The following is a 25997-nucleotide window of genomic DNA, read 5'->3' as shown; positions in this document are numbered from 1 at the left end:
AGGGATTTAACCGATGCCATTAATTCTATCATCGTTTCCTGTTAAGTAATAGTTAACACTTAAATGGCATTTACTATATGGTAGACATAACAAAACTATGCAGTAGCATTATTAGCCCCATTTTACAGATGAGGAAATGGACACAGGTTAACTAACTTGTCCACAGTCACGCAGACGGTGCATGACAGCGGAGAGTTGAACCTTGGCAGTCTGGTTCCGGAGTCTGCGTTTAAGGAGGAGGATTCTAGAGAAGTGGAGCAGTGTAAAGGAACAGCTGGGATTACAGAAATAGGAATGGGTACGACGACGCGTCAAGGGACACTTGAGGGACAAGGAAATACTTCCAAACCTCTCTTCCTCCAGTCCTACCACTAGAGAATGCTTTCATATAATTGTCGGTTGGAGAACTGTAATTACGTGTAACAATTTATTGGTACCTATTGGAGATGGAGAGGAAAAGGGTCAGGTTGGTATTACATTTGTACTTAAAAGAATGATGATGATTGAAAGGAGAATTGCCACGCTGATGATTATGATCTTTTTGAAGTGTTTCCACCATATTTTTCTAAGAGTCTGTCTTGTTTTTTGGGAGTCTTTGACCTGAAATAAAAATAAACACAAATTTAATGTTTTCATCTCTGGATTAATGGGCATACTCAAATACTTAGAGATATTTGAAAGAACAGATTTAGTTTAGTTTTAACCAATCCCATAAGTCTCAGTAGAGCTTAAACCAGCTTTTATAAAATGATGCACCAAGATCCCAGGTGCCTTATTGTGTTCAACTGTATTTTAAATAGCTTTATTAATTTTGTGAACTTGAACAAGTTATCTTTGAGCCTCAGTTTCCTCATCTTCACTTTATGACTTTATTTAAATGTCACTATCCCTTACAACCCTATTTAAAATTGGTACTGCCCCCCATCTCCATCCCAGAAGCCCTGTTTCCCTTCAGTACATAATTTTCCTTCAAAGTACTTATTTAACATTATGTAAAATTTACTTATTGAGAATGTAAACTCTATGGGTGTGGGGATTTTTGTTTCATTCACTGCTATATTGGTAATAGAGCATGATCTAGAGCAGGGGTTCAGTTAATATCCAGATTATGAGGATTAACTGAGATAGTGAATATAGTATATCTATACCACCATATAAGAATAAATTATGCCATTATTATAATTATATTTTTGATGAATAATGAGATGGATTTTAAGTACTTTATGATGTCCAAATGTTTCATATCTTAATATAATTAAACCTAAATAAAATAGCTCATGCCTCAGCCGAGCGGTTTAGTTGGTTGGAGTGTCATCCCATACACCAAAAAGGTTGTGGGTTCGATTCCCAGTCAGGGCACATATTCTAGGTTGTGGGCTTGATTCCTGGTCTGGGCATGCACAGGAGGCAACTGATAAATGTTTCTCACATGAATGTTTCTCTCTTCCTCTCTGGAATCAATAAAAACATATCCTCAGGTGAGGATTTAAAAAAAAAATCTCCTAAAAAATATAGCTCACTTTTTTTTTTTAAAAAATACATCTTTATTGATTTCAGAGAGAGGAAAGGAGAGGGAGAGAGAGAGATAGAAACACCAATGATGAGAGAGTCATTGATCGGCTGCAGCCCACAACCCGGGGCATGTGCCCCGACCGGGAATCGAACCCTAATCGCCTGGATTCTAGGTGGATGCTTAACCACTGAGCCACGCCCGGCTGGGCATAGCTCACTTTTATTAAATGTGCAAAATATTACTGAAAGAATTCAAGGAGCAGTGAGAAGAAATAAATTATACAAAATTGTAAAATCCTTTTTATTTTTTGTGTTGCGAAAAGTTTTATTGTGTCCAGTTGGCCCACTACTCCTTTTTGTTTTTTAAACAGGCCTTAGCCTGTTTGGCTCAGTTTTAGAGTGTTGGCCTGCAGACTGAAGGGTCCTGGGTTCGATTCTGGCCAAGCGCACACACCTCGGTTGCAGGCTCGATCCCCGGCCATGGTCTGGGGGTGTGCAGGAGGCAAACAATCGATGTGTCTCTCTCACATCAATGTTTTTCTCTCTCTCCTGCTCGTCTCTGAAAAGCAATGAAAAAAATCCTCAAGTGAGGATAATAATAAACATATAACTACTCATATGGCCATGATACAAATAAATTCTTGGTGCTTATATGGACTTCTGCTGTCTGCCACATAAATTAGAAGTAAAACTGACATTTTAATTAACTATTCCTGCATCAGATCACCTTTACTCTCGGTATATATGGTGACTTTCCAAGAGCAAAGTCAAGGTACACGATTACAATGCATTCGATAAAATGGCCTCATGACTAACGTATGACTCAATACGGGAGCCTCAGGTTTATACACCAAAGATGCTGCCGGTTATTCCTAAAGATCTGGCCATGGAGACTCCTGACTAGTTGTACTTTCAAAGATATAATTTATTGAATGCTTCAAATTCAGGTACTATATGACATACACTGTATGGGGTTTTGCATAATAATATTCAATATTCATGATAATCTTGGGTATTCCTATTTTACAGTGTTGAAGAAAGTAGACTCAAGGTTTTAAATTACTTGCCTAAGGGGATATACCTTATAAGTGGTGTAGCTGGAATTCAGATCTAGAGTTGCTTAACTCTATACTGCCTTGTGTAGAAACGTTTAATTAAGGTATTAGCAAACTTTACATTCATCTCTTAGATTATCTGCTTTCTCTTTTATCAATGTAATATGCATACATAGTTTGAAAACTCAGAATTCTACAAGGCTTATGAGTAAAAACAGCGTACTCCTGTACTACTTACTCCTTCCCACCCGACCCCATTTTTAGAGGTAATCACTTCCAGATCTTTTTGTTTTGTTTGTTGCTATATCCTATTACCTGGAACAGTAGTTCTCAACTGGGGGTGATTTTGCTCTCCAGGGGACATTTGGCAATGCCCGGAGACATTTTGATTGTCATAACTGTAGGGGGTGCTACTGGCATCTAATGGGTAGAAGCCAGAGATACTGTTAAACATCCTACAATGCATATAGGACAGTCCCCCTACCCACCCACCTCCCAACAAATAAATAGAGTCCACAGTGTGCCAAGGCTGAGAAACCCTGGCCTAGAACGGTGTCTGACATAATAGCTGGTGCTCAGTAAATACTGGTTGACTGCACCTGTTTAGCTGTTTATTTCTTCCTGGTGTTTGTTTTCCTCTGCAGTACTAGGAAGCATTCACATGTATTTCTTGAGTTTTCATTTGACAACTATGAAAAAGAGGTTATAACTCTTACCATACCTCTAACCCCCCCACAGCTTTCCTTCCTTTCATATCCTCTCTTTTTGTTTAACTAAAAATTGTAAATATTTGCTGAGCCATGGAGTGTATTTGATTACGTTGACTTTAATGTATGAACTTTCTGGTTTCTCTAGAGCTATTAATAGGTCCATAGTTAAACAAAACCTTTTCAATTGTTCTTTTTTTAAAAATCCTCAACTGAGGATATTTTTTCCATTGGTTTTCAGAGAAAGTGGAAGGGAGGGAGGAGGAGGGAAGGGGGGAGAGAGAGAGGGAGAGAGAGGGAGGAGAGAGAAACAGGGATGTGAGAGAGACACAGCGATTGGCTGCCTCCTGTACACGCCCTGACTGGGGTCAGGGATTGAGTTTGCAACTGAGGTACGTGTCCTGGGCCAGAATCAAAACCGGGACCCTTCAGTCCGAGGGCTGATGCTCTAACACTGAGAAAAACCGACTAGGACAATAAATCTGTAACTGGCTGTGATCAATTAATTGTAGGCACCACTGCACTCAGACCACCCTCAATTGTTAGATTTTAATCTATCAACCAGTAATTCATTCCCAAACTCTCCAAAGGAGCTGAAAAATATCCTTCCTCCAATTGTTCCTGTGTTTGGATCCTCCTGTTTTATCTTGAAGAAGTTCATCACAGAGCCTTTTGATCTGATCCAATCTGGCATGGTTGTGCTCTAGGTTTACCATAGCTTTAATCTTGGGGTCTTCACCAATATTCTGGGAATGCCCGTCTCTTGAATTGGGCCTTCGTTTTTTTAGTCTCATCTTGCCCTTTCTCGATTTATTCCCTCCTATTGGTGAAAAATATTTTCCAAAAACTTCCTTAGAAAGGGTGAGTGGAAGATACATTTCTGAGAATCTAGCTACATGCCTAGAAATGTCATTATTCTACCTTACATTGAATTGGTAACTTGGTTGGGTATAGAAATCTTGTGTGGAAATCATTTTCCCTCAGAATTTTGAAAACATTCCTCCATTTTTTAAACACCCGTATATTGCTATTGTGAAATATGATGCTATTTTAATTGCCAAGTCTTTGTCTTTTCTCTCTGAAAGCCTTTAGAATCTTGTCTTCCTTTCTAATGTTCTATAATTTCAAGATTACATGCCCCACTGTGGTCCTTGTTTTTATTCATTGAATCTGGAAACTCATGTTACTTAGTTCTAGGAACTTTTCTTGTATTACTTTGAGTTTCTCCTCTCTGATTCATTTTCTTTTTCTGAAACTCCTGTTATTCATATGTTGGATCCCTGAGACTGGATTCTCTTATCTTTATTATCTCTTTTTGCTCCACTTTCTGAGAAAATATCTCAACTTACAATAATTCCACTGAATTTAAAATTTTTACTGTTTAAATTTTCAAAAGACCTTTTCTGTTCTATGAATAAGTTTTTACATAGCTTTCTGTTCTTGTTTCAGAGATGTATTATCTTCTATGATTTCTCTCAAGACATTAGAGAGCTTTTTAAAAATGACACTTTCTTACCTAACAGAGCTACTGTTTTAGGAAAAGTCTTTGGAACAGTTCAGTCTATCAATATATACTGAATTTTTGAGAGAAGCAACAATATAAAAGCACCCGGGCTTCATGGTTTTCATTAAATTAAGCATTTATCAATTATCGGTTTTGTCTGAGTTCCCTTTTTCCTATTTAAATGTATTTTTTAAATTATAGAGACTTTCCTCAAATATCTCATGATCTGTGTTGTTGATTCATTAAAATGATTGGAAACTCAGTATGAGTTAGTGAGGGCTGTAATTTGGTGGGCTTCCCTGTAGGATAATGTTGTATGGACCTGACCATTTCATTGTGAGAATGCCTCAATATCTGTAGATCAGTATCTGTATGTTTTTTCCCCTTGGTCTAGTCAGCTTTCCTAGAGAGAGTTCCTCTAATTTCCTGCCTGGATGAAGCTGACTGGGAGGGAAGTAGAGGGGAATGGTCACCATCTTCAGGGTGCAGATTATCACTTAATCCATCTGATTTTAATGATGGTCACTCTGGCCTCAACTCTACCTGGTATCTAAGTTTAGAACATCTCTGGTCTATTGTCTTTACATAATAAAATTTATTATCCTTTGTCAGGGATAAGAAGAGGAAGCAATGTGGCTATAAAAAGTAGGGAAGTGACGCTACAGGTAACATGTTCCTTTTAAAGACTTTTTACCCAGTCTCTTCTTTCTAGACCCATACTGCATGTCTCCAATTTCTGATCCTTTCCAAGGTTCTGTTGCCTGGATCAGTTTGCATTAATGTCTTCTCTTCCTTACAAGCTTATGTTTCAAACTTTTACTGCTCTACTGGGACTAATAATTACTGGTAATCCATTTCTTAGCTTCTAAAATTATTGACATTTCTTACCTGTTGTCTTTTTGTTTGTTTGTTTGTTTTTTTAATCCTAGTGGTTTACACATTAAGATCTCTATTGTTTTACCTATAATTTTATTGAAGTTTTGAGAGGATATCAAGATAAATGTTAAGTTTAGTCTGCCAAGTTAAAATCTATAACCCATATTTATCCATAGGTAGGCTGACAGAAAGCTTATTGGCCTTACTCTGTGTTAAAAACCAAATCTGTTTTTTATTTTTTATTTATTTATTTATTTTTTGCACTGTACAACCCATTTCGGTGCTCACAGCCTACAGGTAAGGAGGCTGGGCAATGGTTCGAGACTGCACTTTACTCTGGCATGCATACACTATGAGAGGCCCACCACCAAATCTGCTTTTTAAGGACATTCAGTAGAGCCCTGGCCAGTGTGGTTCAGTGGATATAGTGTCCATCTGTGCACTGAAGGGTCATGGGTTCGATTCTCAGTCAAGGGCACACACCTGTGTTGCAGGTTTGATCCCTGGCCCCAGTAGGGGCACTCTCATGTCTAGGTTTCTCTTTCTTTCTGCCTCCCTCCCTCTTCCTCCCTTCTACTCTCACTAAAAATCAATGGAAACATATCCTTGGGTGAGAATTAACCAAGAAAAAAACAACATTCAGTAGACTCTTTAACAAAAAGATCAAGAGAAATGAGAGGGGAAAAACTAATTTAGGAAAAAAGAGAGGGTTTAGTGAGAATGATCATGTGCTGTGTGAAAATAATGTGAGAAAAACTAAAATATTTCAGTAAAATTTTACCTTTTATTGAGCTGCTTCTACTCAACTGGCTTCAAAGAGGAAGTCATTTTTTCCTCCATGTAATCATGAAAATACAATGTATACATAAAAGTGGGATTTGTTTGGAAGGTAAGGCAGTAAAGTGAAATAAGTTTTCTAAAATTTTTTTTGTTGCTATAATATTCTGGGGCTTACTTAGGTGTTGCCTCTTTTCCCATAAGAAAGGCATATATATAATTTAATTTTATAAAAGTAATAGGTCTGACAATATGGTGGATTATGTAAACCCAAAACTCTGCCACTATTACTGCTCAGAAATGCTAGATAAAATAAGAGAAGTGAATGTTTAAATGCCTAACTGAACTTGGAGGAAAGTAAGAGTAAGGCGATGTGCAGGAACCTAGGAGAGCAGTGAGAAATTGCACTGATGGTGCAGTTCCTCTGGATTTGGGAGGGTGATGGTGTTGGCCTCTGTCATCCAGGGCATAGGTTTTAGTGTGCACAGGGACAGCAAGCTAAGCCTCGGGCTCACTTGAGAGTGATGGGACTCTACAGAATTTCCATCCTCCATGTTCGCTAAACTCAGAGCTTTGGACCCTTTCTTGATTCTCTCATCATACCTCCAATCTGTCAGCAACTCCAATTCACTCCACCTTCAAAATATACCCAAGCTATTTCTCACCACCTATACTTCAGTCAATATTCATTTAGGTCTACTGACACCTTTCCCATTTTTTTTGACCTTTATTTTATGAAAAATTTTTTTAGCCCTGCCAGTGTGGCTCAGTGATTGATCATTGACCGATGAACCAGTAGGTCAGGGTTCAATTCCTGGTCAGGGCACATGCCTGGGTTTTGGACTTGATCTCCAGTAGGGGATGTCCAGGAGGTAGCTGATCAACGATTCTCTCTCACCACCGATATTTCTATCTCTCCCTCTCCCTCCCTTTCTCTGAAATCAATAAAAAAATTAAAAAAAATTTTTTTAATTGATTTTTTTTTCTTTAGAGAGAGGGAAGAGGGGGGGAGAGAGAGAGAAAGCATCAACTAGTATGTGCCCTGACGGGGATCGAACCTGCAACCTAGGTTTGTGCCCTGACCAGGAATCAAACTTCCCACCTTTTGGAGTACAAGATAACAATCCAACCAACTGAGTCATACCGGCCAGGGCTATTTTGGTTTTTTAGTTACTGATTTTAGAGAGAGCAGAAGGTGGGGAGAGAGAAACATCAATTTGTTGTTCCACTTATTTATGCATTCATCGGTTGATTCTTGTATGTGCCCTGACTGGGGATCCAACCTGCAACCTTGGTATATTGGGATGACACTCTAATATGAGCTACCTGGCCAGGGCCTTGGATCTTTATTTCTTGCTGAAACTCAGAATTTTCATCTGAGATCATTTTTCATCTACCTGACATATTTTTTTAGAATGTCCTTTAGTGCAGATGTAATAAAGACAGCCACCTATCAAGTGAAGACTTGAGTTCCCTTCCATAATGTAGAGTTGTTTGTTGTTAGCAAGAGACTCTCTAATCACAGACTACATTTCTAACGCCCCTCACCCCACCCCACACTGTGCCTCTCTCTAACCCTTGCACCTATCCAAAGCTATAAGACCAGTTCTTACCAATAGATTGTAAGAAGTGACGAGTGTTACTTTTGGGCTAAAGTGGCTATAAGCAAATGTGCTTCCCTCATTCCCTGTTTAACCAACTGCCACCTGAAATTTAAATACTGAGTCCAAAGGCAATGGCAGACTCACAAAATGGAAAAACCTTGGGTTATTGGATTACCATGTGGAAATAAAACTGTGTTGAGTTAAAACAATGAAAACCTGAGGTATGTTATTACAGAGAGTGTTTCTCTAACTAATATTGAAATTGGGAGTAGGATGAGATGTTGTTATTACAAAATTCTAAAATATGGCTTAAGCATCACGTGAAGACAGTGAAGAAACTGATATTAGAGGCTGGAAAGATAAAGACCTATGCTATGGAGGGTGATATGACTGGTAGTATATTTAGAAGAAAGCTGTTTATGTTAGGGAGGTTGGACTCTACCCTGTGTGGACAAAGGTCACCATGGGACAGTTATAAGAAGGCTAGAGATAATGCTCATACTTGTATTTAAAAAAATATTCTAGTGTTAGTGTGGAGAATTACTAGAGTGGGGTAGAACTAAAATTAGGGAGAGCCCTGGCGGGCTTGGCTCAGTGGTTAGAGTGTTGGCCTTCAGACTGAAGGGTCCCAAGTTATAATAAAAAAATGAAAATAGGGAGAACAATGAAACCTGGGGATTACCATAGTCAGACAAGAGATAATAGATCTTGGAGTGAGATAGTGAGTGGCAGAAGGTGGATTTAAGAGATTTAGCCATTCTGTGGAATAGTATTCAGCAATGAAAAGGAATAAAATATTAACACACAAACAACATGAATTAATTTCAAAAACATACTAAGTGAAAGAAGTCAAACACAGAAGACTATGTATTATATAATTATATGAAGTTCTAGAAAAGGCAACACTATAGTGACAGAAAACAAATCAGTGGTTGGCTGGGGTCAGGGGTGGGGGAAAAGTCAACTTTGAAGGGCATGAGGAAGATTTTAGGATGAAAGAGCTATGTTAGCCCTAGCTAGTTTGGCTTAGTAGTTAGAGAGTCAGCCTGTGGACCAAAGGGTCCTGGGTTCGATTCCAGCCAAGGGCACCTACCTCAGTTCCAGGCTCAGTCCCTGGCCCCTGTCAGGGTGCATGGGGGAGGCAACCAATCGATGTGTCTATCTCTCATCAATGTTTCCCTCTCTCTCCCTTCCACTCTCTAAAACGCAATGGAAAACAATATCCTTAGGTGAGTATTAAAAAAATAAAAGAGCTATTTTATAACTTGATTGTCGTTACACAATTGTATATAATTACCATAATTTAGCAAACTCCACACTTAAAGTAGGTGAATATTATTATATGTAAATAATGCCTTAATAAATTGGTTTATGTTATTTTAATTTTTCAGTTACAATTGACATTCAATATTATATTAGTTTCAGGTGTACATCATAGTGGTTAGACATTTATATACCTTGTGATCACCTCGGTAAGTCCAGTACCCACCTAAGACCATACATAGTTATTACAGTATTACTGACTATGTTCTCTATGCAATACTTTACATCCCTGTGATTATTTTGTAACTGCCAATTTTTTACTTCTTAATCCCTTAATATTGTTTTTTTTAAAAGAGGAAAAATGAGGCTAAGAACAAATATGATTTAGGAGGTAGAATCAATAGAACTTGATAAATAACAAGTATGTGTATACTTTGCTTTACGTTGTGGCTGAGTTGCTAGAAAAGATTTGTAAAAATAAAATTTTAAATGCTCTAAGGGAACTATTCAACCCTTAATGATTGCTTTAAAACTATTTTCTAATAGAGAATTTTGAACACGCACAAAAGGTGACAGAATGGTATAATTAATGAATCCCTATATATTCAACATCTAGTTTTAACAAGTATCGATTTATGGCCAACTTCGTTTCATTTATACCCCATCCTTCTCCCCCACCCCCTCGAACTACTCTGAAGCAAATCTTAGACATTATATAATTTCATTCATAAATATTTTAGTATGTATCTGTAAATTTTCATTTTCATAGTTTGTTTGAATCAAAATCCAAATAAGGACCACATACTGCAATTGTTATACCTTCTAAGTCCATTTTTTATAAGTCCCCCCCCATTTTCCCTTGTAATTTATTTGTTGACTAACTTGTTTGTTTCTAAGTATAAGAAAACCTTCTGTCATGCAAATAATCACCTCCAATTTTAATGTTTTTTAAAATTTGGATTTTTTTTTTTTTTTTTTTAATATATCTATTGATTTCAGAGAGAGGAAGGGAGAGGGAGAGAGAGAGGTAGGAACATCAGTGATGAGAAAGTCATTGATCAGTTGCCTCCTGTACGCCCCCGACTGGGGATCGAGCCTGCAACCCGGGCATGTGCCCTGACCGGGAATCGAACTGCAATCTCCTGGATCCTAGGTTGATGCTCAACCGCTGAGCCATGCCTGGCTGAGCTAAAATTTGGATTTTCTTAGTGTTATTTACAATAGCCAAGATCTGGAAGCAGCCCAAGGCCCCTCAGTAGGTGAGTGGATACAAAAGCTTTGATACATTTACACAAATGGAATACTACTTGACCAAAAAAGGGAAATCTTACTCTTAGCGACAGCATGGATGGATCTAGAGAATATTACGCTAAGTGAAATAAAGCCAGTCAGAGACAGACAAATACCATTGATTTCACTCATTAATTAGTGGAATCTAATTAACAAAATAAACAAAGTAGAAAGAGACACAGACACAGAGAACAGACTGACAGCTGTCAGAGGGAAGAGGGTTGGGGGGTCTGGCTGAAAAGGTGAAGAAATTAAGCAACCCTCCCACCCCCAAATCCTTATAGACAATAGTTTGGTGATTACCAGAGACAAAAGGGTGTGGGGAGGTAGGAGAGGGTAAAGGCGGGGGGGTTAAATGGTGATGGAAGGAGACTTGACTTGGGGTAGTAAACACACAATACATGATATAGATGATGTATTATATAATTGTACCCTTGAAACCTATTTATTTTATTAACCAATGCCACCCAATTCAATAATTATAAAAAAGTTTAATTTAAAAAATGTGGAGTTTTATAATTATTCTTTTAATATTTTAGCTGTATTCCAATAATTTCTTTTTTTTGTTTTTGCCTTTTATTTTTTTTTAGCTGTAAGGTTTTGTTTTTTTTTAATTTCTCTTTATTGTTGGAAGTATTACAGGTATCCCATTTTTCCCCCCCATTGACCTCCTCCACCTTGCTCCCACCCCTTCCCCAGGACTTCATCCTATTATTGTCTGTGTTCATGGGTTATGTATATATGCATATAACTTCTTTGGTTAACCTCTTCTGACCCCCCCCCCTTCCATCTTTCCTCTGAGATACAACCATCTGTGGCATGCTTCAATATCTCTGGGTCTATTTTGTCAGATTCTTTTGTTCATAGCTTCTTAAAAAAGACCCTTCAACATTTCATGTAATACTGGTTTGGTGGTGATGAACTCCTTTAGCTTTTTATTATCTGTGAAGTTCTTTATCTGACCTTCAATTCTAAATGATAGCTTTGTTGGGTAAAGCAATCTTGGTTGCAGGTTCTTGTTTTCCATCACTTTGAATATTTCTTGTCACTCGCTTCTGGCCTGCAAGGTTTCTGTTGGGAAATCAGCTGACAGTTGTATGGGTGCTCCCTTGTAGGTAACTAACTGCTTTTCTTTTGCTGCTTTTAAGATTCTTTCTTTGTTTATAAACTTTGGCATTTTAATTATGATGTGTCTTGCTGTGGGCCTCTTTGGGTTCCTCTTGTTTGGGACTCTCTGTGCTTCCTGGGCTTGTAAGTCGATTTCTTTCCCCAGGTAGGGGAAGTTTTCTGTAATTATTTTTTCAAATAGGTTTTCAATTTCTTGCTCTCTTTCTTTTCCTTCTCGTACCCCAATAATGCAAATGTTGGGCTGCTTGAAATTGTCCCAGAGACTCCTTACATTATCTTTATGTTTCTGAATTCTTTTCCTTTTGCTCTCCTGCTTGAGTGTTTTTTGCTTCATCATATTCCAAATTGCTGATTTGATTCTCAGTGTCCTCTACTGTTGATTCCCTGTAAATTATCCTTCATTTCAGTTCCTGTAGACTTCATTTCTGATTGGTACTTTATTATGTAATTGATGATCTCACTAGTTTCTTTAATAGTGTTACTAATATCCTTGAGCATCCTTTTAACCATTATTTTGAACTCATTATTTTGTATCTAATAGCTTGCTTGGCTCCATTTCATTTCATTCTTTTTCTGGAGATTTCTTCTGTTCTTTCCTTTGTGTCGTGTTTCTTTGCCTCCGCATTTTGGCTGCTTCTTGTTGTTTATTTCTAGGTATTAGGAAGAGCTACTATGTCTCCTGGAATTTGTAGAGTGGCTTTGTGTAGTAGGTGTCCTGTAGGGTCCAGTGGCTCAGCCTCCCCAGTCACCTGAGCTGGGCCTTCTAGGTGCTCCTCTGTATGAGGTGCCCTTCTAGGTACTCTATCCTGTTGTAGTTCAGTCTTGGTTGCTATTGGCATCACTGGGAGGAATTGACCCCTAGGCAAACTGGCTGTGAGGACCAGCTGCAGCTACAGCCAAAGAGCTGCTGTGCTGGAGACACTCCTATAGAGCAGGATTTACTTCAGTTGAGCTTTGGTGTTCACCAAGTGCACCCCTTGTGTCACTCATGGATGTGGTAGGGTTGTAATCCAGCGTGGTTGAGTCTGACCACCAGGTGCACTGTCCCTGGGGCCTCCCGGGAGGTGCAAAGTCAGCCTGTGCCTGTGCCTTACCCAGCATGAGCTACACAGCAAACTGTAGATGGCTGCTACTTGTGCTGGGCTTGGAGGTGTCCAGGAGAGGCCAAGCTATGAACCAATGCAGGCTGCCACTAGTGCGAGGCCTGGGGCCACTTATCGAGAGGTATGGGGCATGCTGAGGCCAGCTGCTGCTTGTTTGAGGAATTTTAGGAAAGTCTTAAGCATGAGGCTCGAGAGGCCATTTGCATGGAAAAGCCACTGGAAATCGCTTGGATGATCTTACAAATAGGGAGGGGGCTGGGCCTCCGGGAATCACCAGGGTGGGGTGAAATGTGTGAGTCAGGTTGCTGGAGATTCAGATATGGGGCCTGCCTGCCGGCTCTGTGGGGGGAGGGCTCAACAAAGGAGCTATGGCCTCTGCCAGCTCTTCTGTCTGGAAGAAAGCTGCTCCTCCAGCTCTTGTCCTGATTCCAGGCAAGTTAATTCCTCCCTGAATGTCCTGGGTTTCATTCAAGCTGCTGCCAGTGCTAGAGCTCAGAGGGAGTGAGTCTGTGTAAATCCATGCATGAGCCCTTTAAGAGGAAACCCAGGGACTCTCACAGCCTCCAAGTCACCCAGCCACAATCCCTTCTCATTCTTACAGCCCAAAATTGTGGAGACTTCTCTTCTTGGCACTGGAACCCTGGGCTGGAGGGCCTGATGTGGGGCTAGGACCCCTTGCTCCTCTGGGAAACCCCCACAGCCAAAATATCCCTCCAAGTTTTATTATTTTAAAAATGTATCTTCATTGATTTCAGAGAGAGGAAGGGAGCGAGGGAGAGAGGGATAGAAACATCAATGATGAGAGCATGGTCATTGATCAGCTACCTCCTGCACGCCCCCGACTGGTGATTGAGCCCACAACCTGGGCATGTCCCTGGCCGGGAATCGAACCGTGATCTCCTGTATCCTAGGTTGATGCTCAACTGCAGTGCCATGCCTGGCTGCGCTCCCTCCTGGTTTTAAACCCCAGAACCTGGGTATGGAACCAGGGCCATGTCTCCAAGATTCAGCCCAAATTCTGCCCCTTGTCTAGGCCCCTCCTACCAGTCTTGATGTGCTTCTTCAATTCCCTAGTTGCAGGACTTCTGTTCAGCTAGATTTCAGGAGGTTCTTAATTTATTTTTTAAATGCTCACCCAAGTATATTTTTTCCATTGCTTTCCAGAGAGAGTGGAAGGGGGAGGGAAAGGGGGAGGGGGGGAGGGGAACATCAATGTGAGAGACACATCAATTGGTTGCCTCCTGCATGTGCCCTGACTGGGGATCGAGCCTGCAACCAAAGCATGTGCACTTAGCCAGAATTGAACCTGGGACCCTTCAGTCCATGGGCTGACACTCTAACCACTTAGCCAAACAGGCTAGGGCTCCAAAAATTTCTTGATAAAGACATAATGTGGTGACATAAGATTATCTCACAGTATCTGTGGCATACTTTTGCTTTAGGCAATTTGTCTCAAGGGCGTTATCCTATGCTTTAGATTACTGTTTGTATATTAGGACAGGTGTGCATCACTTACAGTTGTTTGGAGATCATCTCTTCTGTCAATGAAGATATTCAATCTTTCTTCGCTTTCTAATATTTTATCAATATTTTGGGTCATAACAATTTTTACATCAGTTACTTGACTCCTCAGTGTGGATACAGAGCTGTCATCTTGATTTTTATTGTATTTCATCTATATAGAAGGAAAATATAATACAAATTTTATTTTCTATAAATAAATAAAATCTATTATAATATATTGTACAAATTAGAATATAAGTGTCACAAACAGCAGTGTGGTGGTTGCCAGAATGAAGGGGGTTGGGGGTGAAGGGGATCCTAATATATGGTGATGGGAGATTTGACTTTGGGTGGTGGGAACACAGTGCAATATACAAATCTTGTAACATAGAAACCCACACCTAAAACCTATATGATCATATTAATCAGTCACCCCAATAAATTTAATAAAAATTAATAAAAAATAGAATATAAGTGTCAAAGGCATATCTCAGTATGGTGGTTACCAGAGAGAAGGGGGTTGGGGGATAGTAAAGGGTAAAGGGGGTCAAATGTATGGTAATGGAAGAAGATTTGACTTTGGGTGGTGGGCACATAATACAATATACAGATTATGTATCACAGAATGTACACTCAAAACCTATATAATCTTATTAACCAATGTCACCCCAATACATTTAATTAAAAAATAATAAAAAATCTGGGGGATGGGGGGAGGTGTATCTCACCTGTATTTCAGCATAAAGAATCAACTAAGTCTCAAACTGTCCCACCTTAATCTTGCAAAAAAAGGGGGTGGGTGGGAGAGGCATATGTCAGTGTATTCAACTGGCATTGGAATGGTTTTTTTAAACTTAAATCATTTGATTATTTAGACTTTCTGTTTTTTTAAAGAGCAGTGTTAGGTTCACAGTAAAACTGAGTGGAAAGTATAGGGTTCCCACATGCCTGTTAACCCCGGCACACACACAGCCCCCTTCACTATCAACATCACACACTAGAGTGGTACATTTATTACAGTGGGTGACCTTACACTGACGCATCACTATCACCCAAAGTGCATAGTTTACATTAGGATTCACTGTTGGTATTGTACATTCAGCAGGTTTGGACAAATGTACAAGGACATGTATTCACCATTACAGTATCATGCAAAACAGTTTCACTGTCTTTAAAATCCTCTGTGCTCCACTTATTCATGCCTCCCTTCTCCTCAGGCTCTGGCCACAATTGGCCTTTTAACTATCTCCATAGTTTTACTCTTTTCAGAATGTCATATAGTTGGAATCACACAGTATGTAGCCTTTTTGGATTGGCTCCTTTCACTAAATAATACACACTTAATGTTCCTCCATGTCTTTTCATGGCTTGATAGCTCATTTCCTGTTAGTGCTGAATAATAGTCCATTATTTGGATGTACCACAGTTTACTTATCCATTCACCTGTGAAAAGATATCTTAGTTGCTTCCATGTTTCGACAATTATGAATAAAGCTGCTCTAACATCCGTATGCAGGTTTTTGTGTGGGCAAAAGATTTCAATGCCTTTGGGTAAATATCAAGGAGTGTAATTGCTGGACTGTATGGTGGGAGTATGTTTAATTTTGTAAAGAACTGCCAAATTGTCTTCCAAACTGGCCATACCATTTTGCACTCCCACCAGCAGTGAATAAGTTAATATTGCTCCACATCCTTGTGAGCCTTTGCTGTATTTTGAATTTTGGTCATTCTAATAGGTGTGTAGGGGTATCTCATTGTTTTAATTTGCATTTCCCTAATGACATATGATGTTGAGCATCTTTTCATATGCTTATTTTCCATCTGTATATCTTCTTTGGTGAGGTGTCTATTCAGGTCTTTGACCCCTTTTTAAAATCAGGTTGCTTATTTTATTATTGTTGAGTTTTAATAGTTTGTGGATTACAGTCTTTTGTCAGTCTTGTCTTTTGCAAATATTTTCTCCCAGTATGGGGCTTGTCTTCTCATTTTCTTGACAGTTTTTTTTATCCAATCTGATCATCTCTGTCCTTTTTTTGTTGTTTTAATTCTCACCCCAGGATATGTTGAGAGAGAGAAACATCAAAACATCAATGTGAGAGACACATCGACTGGTTGCTTCCCACAAGGGGGGCAGGGATCGAGCCTGCAACCAAGGTGTGTGCCCTTGGCCGGAATCGAACCTGGGACCCTTCAGTCCGAGGGCCGACACTCTAACCACTGAGCAAAACAGGTTAGGGCCAATCTGTCTTTTAATTGGTGTATTTAGACCATTGATTTTTAAAGTGATTATTGATGTAGTTGGAATAATATCTACCATATTTGTTAGTATTTTCTATTGATTGTTTTAGTTCTTTGTTCCTATTTTTGTCTTCTCTATCAATATTAACAAAAATAATCTCTAAGATTTAGTGTTATATCAAAAAAGTAAGCTGCAGCTGCAGAACAATATTAAATAACAATTCACTGAGCATTTAGTATGTACCAGGCACTGTTTTAAGCACTTCATACGTATTAGCTCATTTAATTCCCAAACCACCATATAAAGCAGTACTCTAATCTTTTATTTTCTAAAAAAGAAAACTGAGACTGAGAGTGTTAATAAGTTGCTCGGTGTTTCACAGCTAAAGGCAAAATAAAGATTCAGTCAAGAAGCTCCAAAGATTGTTATATCTATAACTATACCTGTATCTCTATAGCTATCATCTATCTATAGCTATCATCTATCATCTATCTATCTATCATCTATCTATCTATCTATCTATCTATCTATCTATCTATCTATCTATCTATCATCTATCTATCTATCATCTATCTTCTATCATCTATCTATCTATCTATCTATCTATCTATCTATCTATCTATCTATCTATCTATCTATCTATCATCTATCATCTATCTATCTATCTATCTATCTATCTATCTATCTATCTATCTATCATCTATCATCTATCTATCATCTATCTATCACCTATCTATCACCTATCTGTCTATCTATCTATTTATCTATCATCTATCTATCATCCATCTATCTATCATCATTATCTATCATCTATCTATCTATCTATCTATCTATCTATCTATCTATCTATCTATCTATCATCTATCATCTATCTATCTCTATCTATCTATCTATCTATCTATCTATCTATCTATCTATCTATCTATCTATCTATCTATCTATCATCTATCTATCTATCTATCTATCTATCTATCTATCTATCTATCTATCATCTATCATCATCTATCTATCATCTATAAATAATTCTGGAAGGTCACATATCAAACTATTAAGAGTGCTCACACCACAGGTGGATTTGATTGAGACTGTAGGAGATACTCATATTTCACTTTATGTATTTTTGTATTATCTCACATTATGAATGACGATTATTTTATTATTATTTAAAAAATATATATCTTTATTGATTTCAGAGAGAGGAAGGGAGAGGAAGAGAGAGAGAGAAACATCAATGATGAGTCATTGATCAGCTGTCTCCTGCACACCCCCCACTGGGGATTGAGCCCACAACCCGGGCATGTGCCCTGACCAGGAATCGAACCGGGATCTCCTGGATTCTAGGTCGACACTCAACTGCTGAACCATGCGAGGATTACTTTAAAAAAATGATATTAAAAATCCCTGCTCTTTGGCAAGTGATCAAATCCACCTTAAACAGAACTCTGATCTTGGTTGCTGGACCATGCAACTTACAACTGATGTCCTGCGAGGAGTCCGTGAGGCAGGTGTAGAAAAGAGGGTTGTTGGGTGAACTGTGTGTCCCCTCAGAAGACATGTTCAAGCCCTAATTCTGCATACTTGTGAATGTGATCTTATTTGGAAATAAGGTCTCTGCATGTGTAACCAAGTTAAAATAAATGGTTAATCTTTGATTTTTCTTTTGTTCCTTTTCTCTTTTAAAAATATTTAATCTTTTTTTTAATCCTCACCTGAGGATATGTGTGTGTGTGTGTGTATACGTACATACATACATATATATATATATTAATTTTTAGAGAGAGGAAGAGAGGGAGGGGGAAAGGAGAGAGAGAAAAAGAGAGCGCTAGAGGGGAAACAGTGATCGGTTTGCCTTCTGTATGTGCAACCCGGGATCGAAGCTGAAACCTAGGTATGTGCCCTGACCTAGAATCGAATCTACCATCGTTGGTTGTATGGGAGGGACAACGCTCCAACCAACTGAGCCACCAAACCAGGGCTAAAATGCTTAATCTTTTTTAATCTAAGAGAATCATCTAAGTTTTGTTAAGATAATGTATTCATAGTCCATTCAATGGCATTTGGTACATTTATATATATTTTAAAATCTCTCAAAACGACTTTTTTTTCTCTCACTGTGTGCATTTTGTTAATTATAGTATGAGAAATTCAACAACTTCTACAAAATTTTCTACAAATTTAAAGCTTACCAGGTTAGCCTATAAATGTTAAACAGAAAATTCTCTGATGTGAGATGTGTTAACTGCTTAAAATGTACATATTTTCACATAGTAACCAGTTTTCAGGGAGCTATCTTAATATATTTTGCCTGTCTTAAATATGCAGAATTCCTCATAAGAAAATGTATGCAATTATTATAAAAGCATCTATCTTTAGTTATTTTGTCAGACATTGTGGTGGACACACCCTGTGTTGACCTCCAATGACTCACATCCTTATAAAATCTCCTCCCCTTGAGTGTGATTTGCTTCTAACTAATAGAAGCAAAGGTGATGAAAGGCCACTCCTGCGATTATGTTACATTATATAATATTTAGCACATTGGAGTGAGAGATTCCTTTGTTGGAACCAAGCAGCCATGTTGAGGACACTCACCTTGAGTGGCAAGGAACTATCAGTTTCTAGGACCTGGGGGTATCCTCCAACCAACAGCCAGCAAAAAGCTGCATCACTATTGCAGGTGTAAGGAAATATATATATTTTTAATCTTAAGAGTAAATTTGAGCAAAAATTGATCCTAACCCAGCAGGGCCCAACCAAAAGTGGTTAGCAGTGCTCTTAGGAAATGAATTCTGCAAAGACCTGAATGAGCAGGAAGCAGATTTCCGCCCAGAGCTCCCAGCTGAGAAGCGGCCTGGCTGACACACCTAGTGCAGGGTTGAGAGACCCTGAACAGAGAACTCTGCTAAGCCACGCCCGGATCCCTAACCCACAGGGACTGTGAGATAATACATGTGTGCTGTTTGGTGGTAATTTGTAACACATAAATAGAAAACTAACAGCTATACTTAAAATATTTTATTATGGAAAAGTTCAAAGATATACAAAAGCAGAGTGAAGAGCGTAATGAATCCCTATGTACCCACTGCCGAAATTCAGCAGTTATCAACACATGGCCAATCTTGCTTCATCTACGCTATTATTAATCACCCCATCCCAAATACATTATATTAAAGCAAATCCCAAACCGCCTATTATTTTAGTCTGTAAATTTTCCAGTTTGTATCTCTAAAAGATATTTCATTTTTCTTAAAAACAAAACCACAACATTGTTATTGCATCTAAAAGAATTTGTTAATATCAAATTTATCAAAAACAAATCGTAACTTTGTTTATAGTTGTTTCGTTGAATCAGGGTCCAAAGCCTACATATTGTGCTTTGTGTCTACACATTGATATGTATCTTAGGTCTCTTAACCTATGGGTTTGGCTTAACTTTTTCCCCCCTTGCAATTTATTTGATGAAGAAATTGGGTCCTTTGTCTTGTAGAGTTTCTCATATTCTGGATTTTACTGATTGCATTGCTGTGGTATCATTTAACGTGGTCATTGATCCTTCTATTTCTTGTAAACTGGTAGTTACATCTAAAGGCTTGGTCACAATCAGGTTTGATGTTTTGGGCAAGCATACTTCATACGTATGCTGTATATTCCTCACTGTGTGACATCAGGAAACATGTAATTGTTGATTGTCTCCCTTTTTGTGACCTTAGGAATAATTAATGGGTTTAGGTGTTTTGAGCCATAATGAAGTTCCGCATCAGCTTTCACCTCATTTTTTATCATTGATGATTATTGCCTAGATCCATTATTTCATTAGGGATTGCAAAATAATATTTTATCACCTCATCTTCATTTATTAGCTGTAATACTTCTATAAAAACAAAAAATATCTTTTTCTTATCAATGATTTGGTTCATTTGAGGTACAGTTCATATAAAAAAGTCAGAATGAATGCTTGATCTTCTAAAGTTGACTGAGGAGATACCTTTTTTCTTCCCTTTGGCAGTGTCTAGGAACTCAAGGAATTTAACATTTTTGATGTGTAAAATCCACGACAGTTATTATTCTTTTTAAAAATTTATTTATTGATTTGGGGGGGAGAGAGGGAAATATCCATTTGTTGTTCTATTTACTTATGCATTCATTGGTTAATTCCTGTATGTGCCCTGACTAGGGACTGAACCCCCCAATCTTGGCATATTGGGACGATGCTCTAATCAATTGACCTACCCGGCCAGGGCTATTCTTTTTTTTTTAATATCTTTAATTAATTAATTAATTAAAAATATTTTTATTGATTTCAGAGAGAGGAAGGGAAGAGAGAGAGATAGAAACATCAATGATGAGCGAGTCATTGATTGGCTGCCTCCTGCATGCCCCTGACTGGGGCTTGAGCCCACAACCCGGGCATGTGCCCTGACCGGGAATCAAACCGCAATCTCCTGGATCGTAGGCTGATGCTCAACCACTGAGCCACGCTGGCCAGGCTTAATATATCTTTATTAATTTCAGAGAGAGGAGGGGAGAGGGAGAGAGACAGAAACATCAATGATGAGAGAGTCATTGATCCACTGCCTCCTGCATGCCCCCACTGGGGATTGAGCCTGTAACCTGGGCATCGAGCCCACAACCTGGGCATGTGCCCTGACTGGGAATCTCGATCTCCTGGATCCTAGGTCAATGCTCAACTGCTGAGCAACGCCCAGCCAGGCCCTATTATTCTTTTTGATGTTCAGATTATTCTATCACTGGCCAGTGCAGCCTCTTCAAGTTGGCTCTTAGTCTTTTGACATGAGGAAAGTAGACTTTGATAGCTCTCTTGTTTCTGGTATGACAAAATGTTTCTGGCTTTTATGTTTCCTGCCCCACATCTAAAGTTGACTGAGGAGACACCAAATAGGCCTGGTTCCTTTTAGTGTAAAACGTATTTAGAAATTATAATCTAGACACTGAAGGGCATGCTGCTTTTGGATTGGTCTTTGTTTCTAGGGTTTTTCAGTGGATAGGCTAGGAAATACTTTTTTTAAGGAGAAAATGTATCATATGGTATATTTTCATTACATATTTTTCTTTTTTTTTCATGACCAAAACACTTTAATTTGCAACTTTAATATATAATATGAAGTCCATAATTTCTTGAAATTCTTACCTGACTTCTGTTTGTTTAGTTGAGTCTATACTTTCAGTCTTCATCATCAGGAAGGATACCTAATCCTTCACCCAACCATTGGGAAGAATCTGGATATGGAAAGTGAACCAGTGCAGCATCCAAGTCATGCCAAAAGCACCAGAGAATCCAGGACCACATGGCTACACTGAGGAACTGGCCTGGATCACCTGGGATCTGGTAAGCCGGCGACAGTACTGGGCCCGATGTGCACACCACCACCAGCATTACCGGCTCCTCCACTTCCAGCCGCAGCTCATGGAGGCGTCTGAAGAGACGGCCTCCACCGTGAACAGCCAGTCCCAGGCCCTCAATTATATATTTTTCAATATTTAATTTTCAATTTAAATTTAGGATTATACATTTTACTTAATTCTTTGACTTTATATTTGTAACTTCTTACTGGAAGTCTTGAGTCCTAACAACATTAATTGGATTGCTCAAAGTAATATATCTATCTCTATCTCTAACTATATAAACCAGTTTCAGAAGAGCAACACCAATGTCATTACTAACAATGTGGCACTTGAAAAGAAATACTTTAATATGTTTAGTGATTTTTTTCATTAGGGTACTATCTCACTAGGAATATACAATCCAGTTATTATGTTTTAAAATCACTTGAAATAAATTTTCACTATCTTTTAAACCATCGTCAACTCAGTACACAGTGGGTTCTTTTTTTCTCCTTAAGTTTTAGGGATTACTTTTTTAAATTAAACATTTTTTATAATGGTAAAATATACATAAGATTTGCAATTTTAATGATTTTTAACTTATAGTTCAGAGGTATTAAGTATAACTGTACTGTTTTGCAACTATCATCACCAACTATCTTCAGAAGTTTTTCACCCTCCCAAGTTGAACATCTTCTCCCCATTAAGTAATAACCTCTTCCTCCCCTCCTTCCAGGCTCTGGCAACCGCCGCTCTGCCTGCTGTCTGTGTAAATCTGACTACTCTAGGTACCTCATATAAGTGGAATCACATAATATTTGTCCTCTTGTGACTGCCTTATTTCACTTAGCAGGAACTTTTTAAAAATATTTAATAGTATTTTAAAATTATGTAAAATATATACATGGTTCCAAAGTCAAATTTGTAAAACGAGTTTCATTCAGAGAGACCCAGTTTCGATTCCTATGCCCATTCTTACCATAGGCAGGCATTGGAATGCTTTTGATTTACCACCCCCTTGCACCCTTCCAGCACACCTTGTTTTTTTCTTTTATACTATAAGCAAACAAATATACACATTTGTTCTTATTCGCTCTTCCTTAAATGGTTACAGATGTAATAGTACAGCATACATACTTTCTCTGTCTTGCTTTATTCACTTATCAGTGTATCATGGATATCATTACTTATCATTATATAGAGACAGAAGTTCTCAGTTCTCATTCATCTTTACAGCTCTTAACTCATAATGTCTAACTGACTTGACAGCTTCAATACTAACTATATTTAGGAATACAGTTGGAGGTTACATACCATATACTTTCCTAATACTTGCTGAAAATCGGCAGCAACTGCATTTGAAGGAGAAAAATGTTCTTGTGACATCAAAGGATTTCTCACAAAAATATCACTAACCTGGAGAAACGAATGGAAATATTTAAATTATATAGATAGTTTCAACTGGATAATTACAGAGTTAATGTTTATTTGAAGCCAAGTCTGGCAGAAACCTGAAATAAAAGAAATGAGGACATTTTAAGGTTTTTGGTGGTAGAGTGTCCTTTCTATTTAAAGATGCAGTATTTATGAAAACTGCTTGCCCAGTCTTCTCCACTGCAGTAGCACAGATCACAACCCCATACTGTGAGATTGCAGCTGCTTCCTTAATTCTTTGGTATATCTGCAGACTTGAGGATAAGAGCAGATGTTTACCTCTAGCAAACAAGGAAAGATGGGGGTCCATGATATTTTCTAAATAAGCACTTATTTTCCCCTCCTGCTTCTATCCTCAAAATCCACTCAATGATAACAAAACAATCCCAACTAAATGTCATGATACTATCTTTCAAACTCTATAGCATTGTTATTAGAAACTTCAAAGCTTCAAGAAGAAATTCTGACTATTGTTTGTACTAAATGTTGTATTCCCCAGAGGTAGTGGTAAAAATTATATGGTTAGCAATTTTGTGTCATCTGGTTTTGGTAAGGTGGTAAAGTTGGGATGCTTTGTCATAACTGCAGAGAGAAAAAAATTAAGAGTATAGTCAATTAAATTCTAACAGTGTTTAGCATTAAGACTCTAACAATTGTCTAGGCATAATTGTCACTGTAGAGTGACAATATTAGGCCTTATAACCTTTGATTCTGTGTATGGTTATAGTTTGAGCTGTGTTAAAGCAAGTTGGTACACTACACAAATAAAATATGTTCATGATTCATGAATGTGACTGAAGAATATTATTAGTAATTACTGTATAGCTGACTGATTTTTCCATTAATATTTTTTATTAAAATATTTATACCGAATTATACATTTGTAAATAAAATTGAAGATTAGTATTACTTACTTTTAAAAATAAGAAACAAACATACTATCTGGACCATACAGTTACCAGAATAAGATTTAGCCCTCACCTGTCACTGAGACTGCTTTACAAAGTCTCCTTATTCTGGTTGGAGATCAAACTCCGGGGGAATAGTAAGCAACAGGTGATAGCTATTGAGGTTAATTACTCTTTAGGAAATTTATAAAATCTCCTGTATTTACATAAGTACATGCACATAAGTCCTCTATTTACCATATTTTAAACTTACCCTAAAGATAGTATGCCTTGATTTAAAAAATTCTTTCATTTAACTCATAATTCATGTTTTCTACCAGAAATGTGTTATATGTAATTATTTGTAAATTAAATCCATATGCTATTGAGAAAGTATTTTAAATATTAGTAAAGTTTCATTTCTTTCTTACTTTTAAAGAACAAAATATATATAAAGACTCTGATAGAACTGAGTGGATTGTCTCTGCAGATCTTCCTTCAGAGTCAGGGGAAGTGTGGAACCAGAAGACAAGTGAGGGATGAGGGTAAGAAATCTATGAAGGTCATTTAATGGCTCTGCTTTATAGACAGATAAATGATCTGCTTTTGTTTAGTGACATTACTAATAAACTATAGAATAGAGACCACATAATTTTAGAAACTGAAAAGGTCATTAAAGTAGTAATTACTTACATTTTTAAGAAATGCAGATGGTGTTACAATATCCAATGCATTATCTGAGGCACATAAGTAAATGATCCCATCAATGAAGAGGCTGTGATAGACAAAGCTTTGAAAAGAATACATTCATTTACATGATAATATTAAAGAAATTAAGTACCTATGCAGCAAATTTAATTTCATCAAGCTCTCATTAATAGTATAAAAGCTATATAGATAACTTTTATAATCAGAATTAGAATATCTTTCATATATTTTAAAAATTAAATTATGTTAAATAAAAACTGTAACATTTGAATATGTATCTAAAATAAATCATATAAATATAAATAAATTACAATAAAGAGAAAGCTCATAATCTAATATAGATATAGAAAACTCTAATAAATCAAATATAACCACTCATATTCCAAGACTGAATCAAGATTCTGATCAAATAGAAAATGCTGTGTTCACTGATTTTTACTATCCCTATATTTTTAGGTAGACATATTCAGTTTTGGCACTTCTTGGCTTTTTATCATGATAGATTAGAATTTAAAAGCTGTAAACTGCCAATACCAAATATTCTGGAGGACAGGATGAGTTGGGAAGAGGAATTAAACTCTCTTATAGTATGCTAAAGTGTACCCTATCCTGACCACTTCAACGTCCAGGCCTTGTGTCTTCTCAGAGTCACATATTAGGAGGCTGGAAGACTCTTGGAAAGTGCCTACATCTTCACTGCCCAGTGATCTAGAAAATTTAGGGATATGGCAACAAAAATAGTTGCTTGATGCCTAGGCTTTAATCTAGTTGTTCTGAACACTCTATATCCAAATAGTTAACAGGCAATAGACCTGGTCAAATGCTAAATTGGATATACATGAGAATGAGGAATCTCAGAAACAGGTAGAAAAGATAATACTAGAGAAAGAAAATTGTGTCCTTTCAATATAAATCCTTCATATCATATTGTGAATATAATATGCTACAAATATTTTTAATATTGATACAAAAAAATTCCCACTTGGAAAAATATTTTAAAGTGCATTATGTATGATTTTATTTACATAAAGTTTAAAAGCAGGCAAAGCTAAACTGAAGCAGGA

The 25997-nt window shown here is 37.6% G+C and overlaps 1 protein-coding gene across 1 annotated transcript in view; it reads right to left on the bottom strand.

Moving 5' to 3' along the window:
• Positions 1-413: 413 nt before the first annotated feature.
• The window catches only part of LOC308552632 (uncharacterized protein), a 37207-nt gene continuing 11623 nt past the window's right edge, over positions 414-25997 (bottom strand). The window contains exons 3-6 of the mRNA XM_081127837.1: positions 24919-25015; positions 23219-23320; positions 14336-14494; positions 414-600 (exon numbers count right to left, since the gene is read on the bottom strand). Of these exons, the coding sequence (XP_080983963.1) occupies positions 463-600; positions 14336-14494; positions 23219-23320; positions 24919-25015 (496 nt within the window). The 3' untranslated portion in view covers positions 414-462. The remainder of the gene's footprint in view (positions 601-14335; positions 14495-23218; positions 23321-24918; positions 25016-25997) is intronic.

The sequence above is a fragment of the Miniopterus schreibersii genome, assembly GCF_964146895.1.
Source record: "Miniopterus schreibersii genome assembly, chromosome: 1".
In the NCBI taxonomy this organism is placed as follows: Eukaryota; Metazoa; Chordata; class Mammalia; order Chiroptera; family Miniopteridae; genus Miniopterus; species Miniopterus schreibersii.
This window is presented reverse-complemented; position numbering and strand designations above follow the sequence as displayed.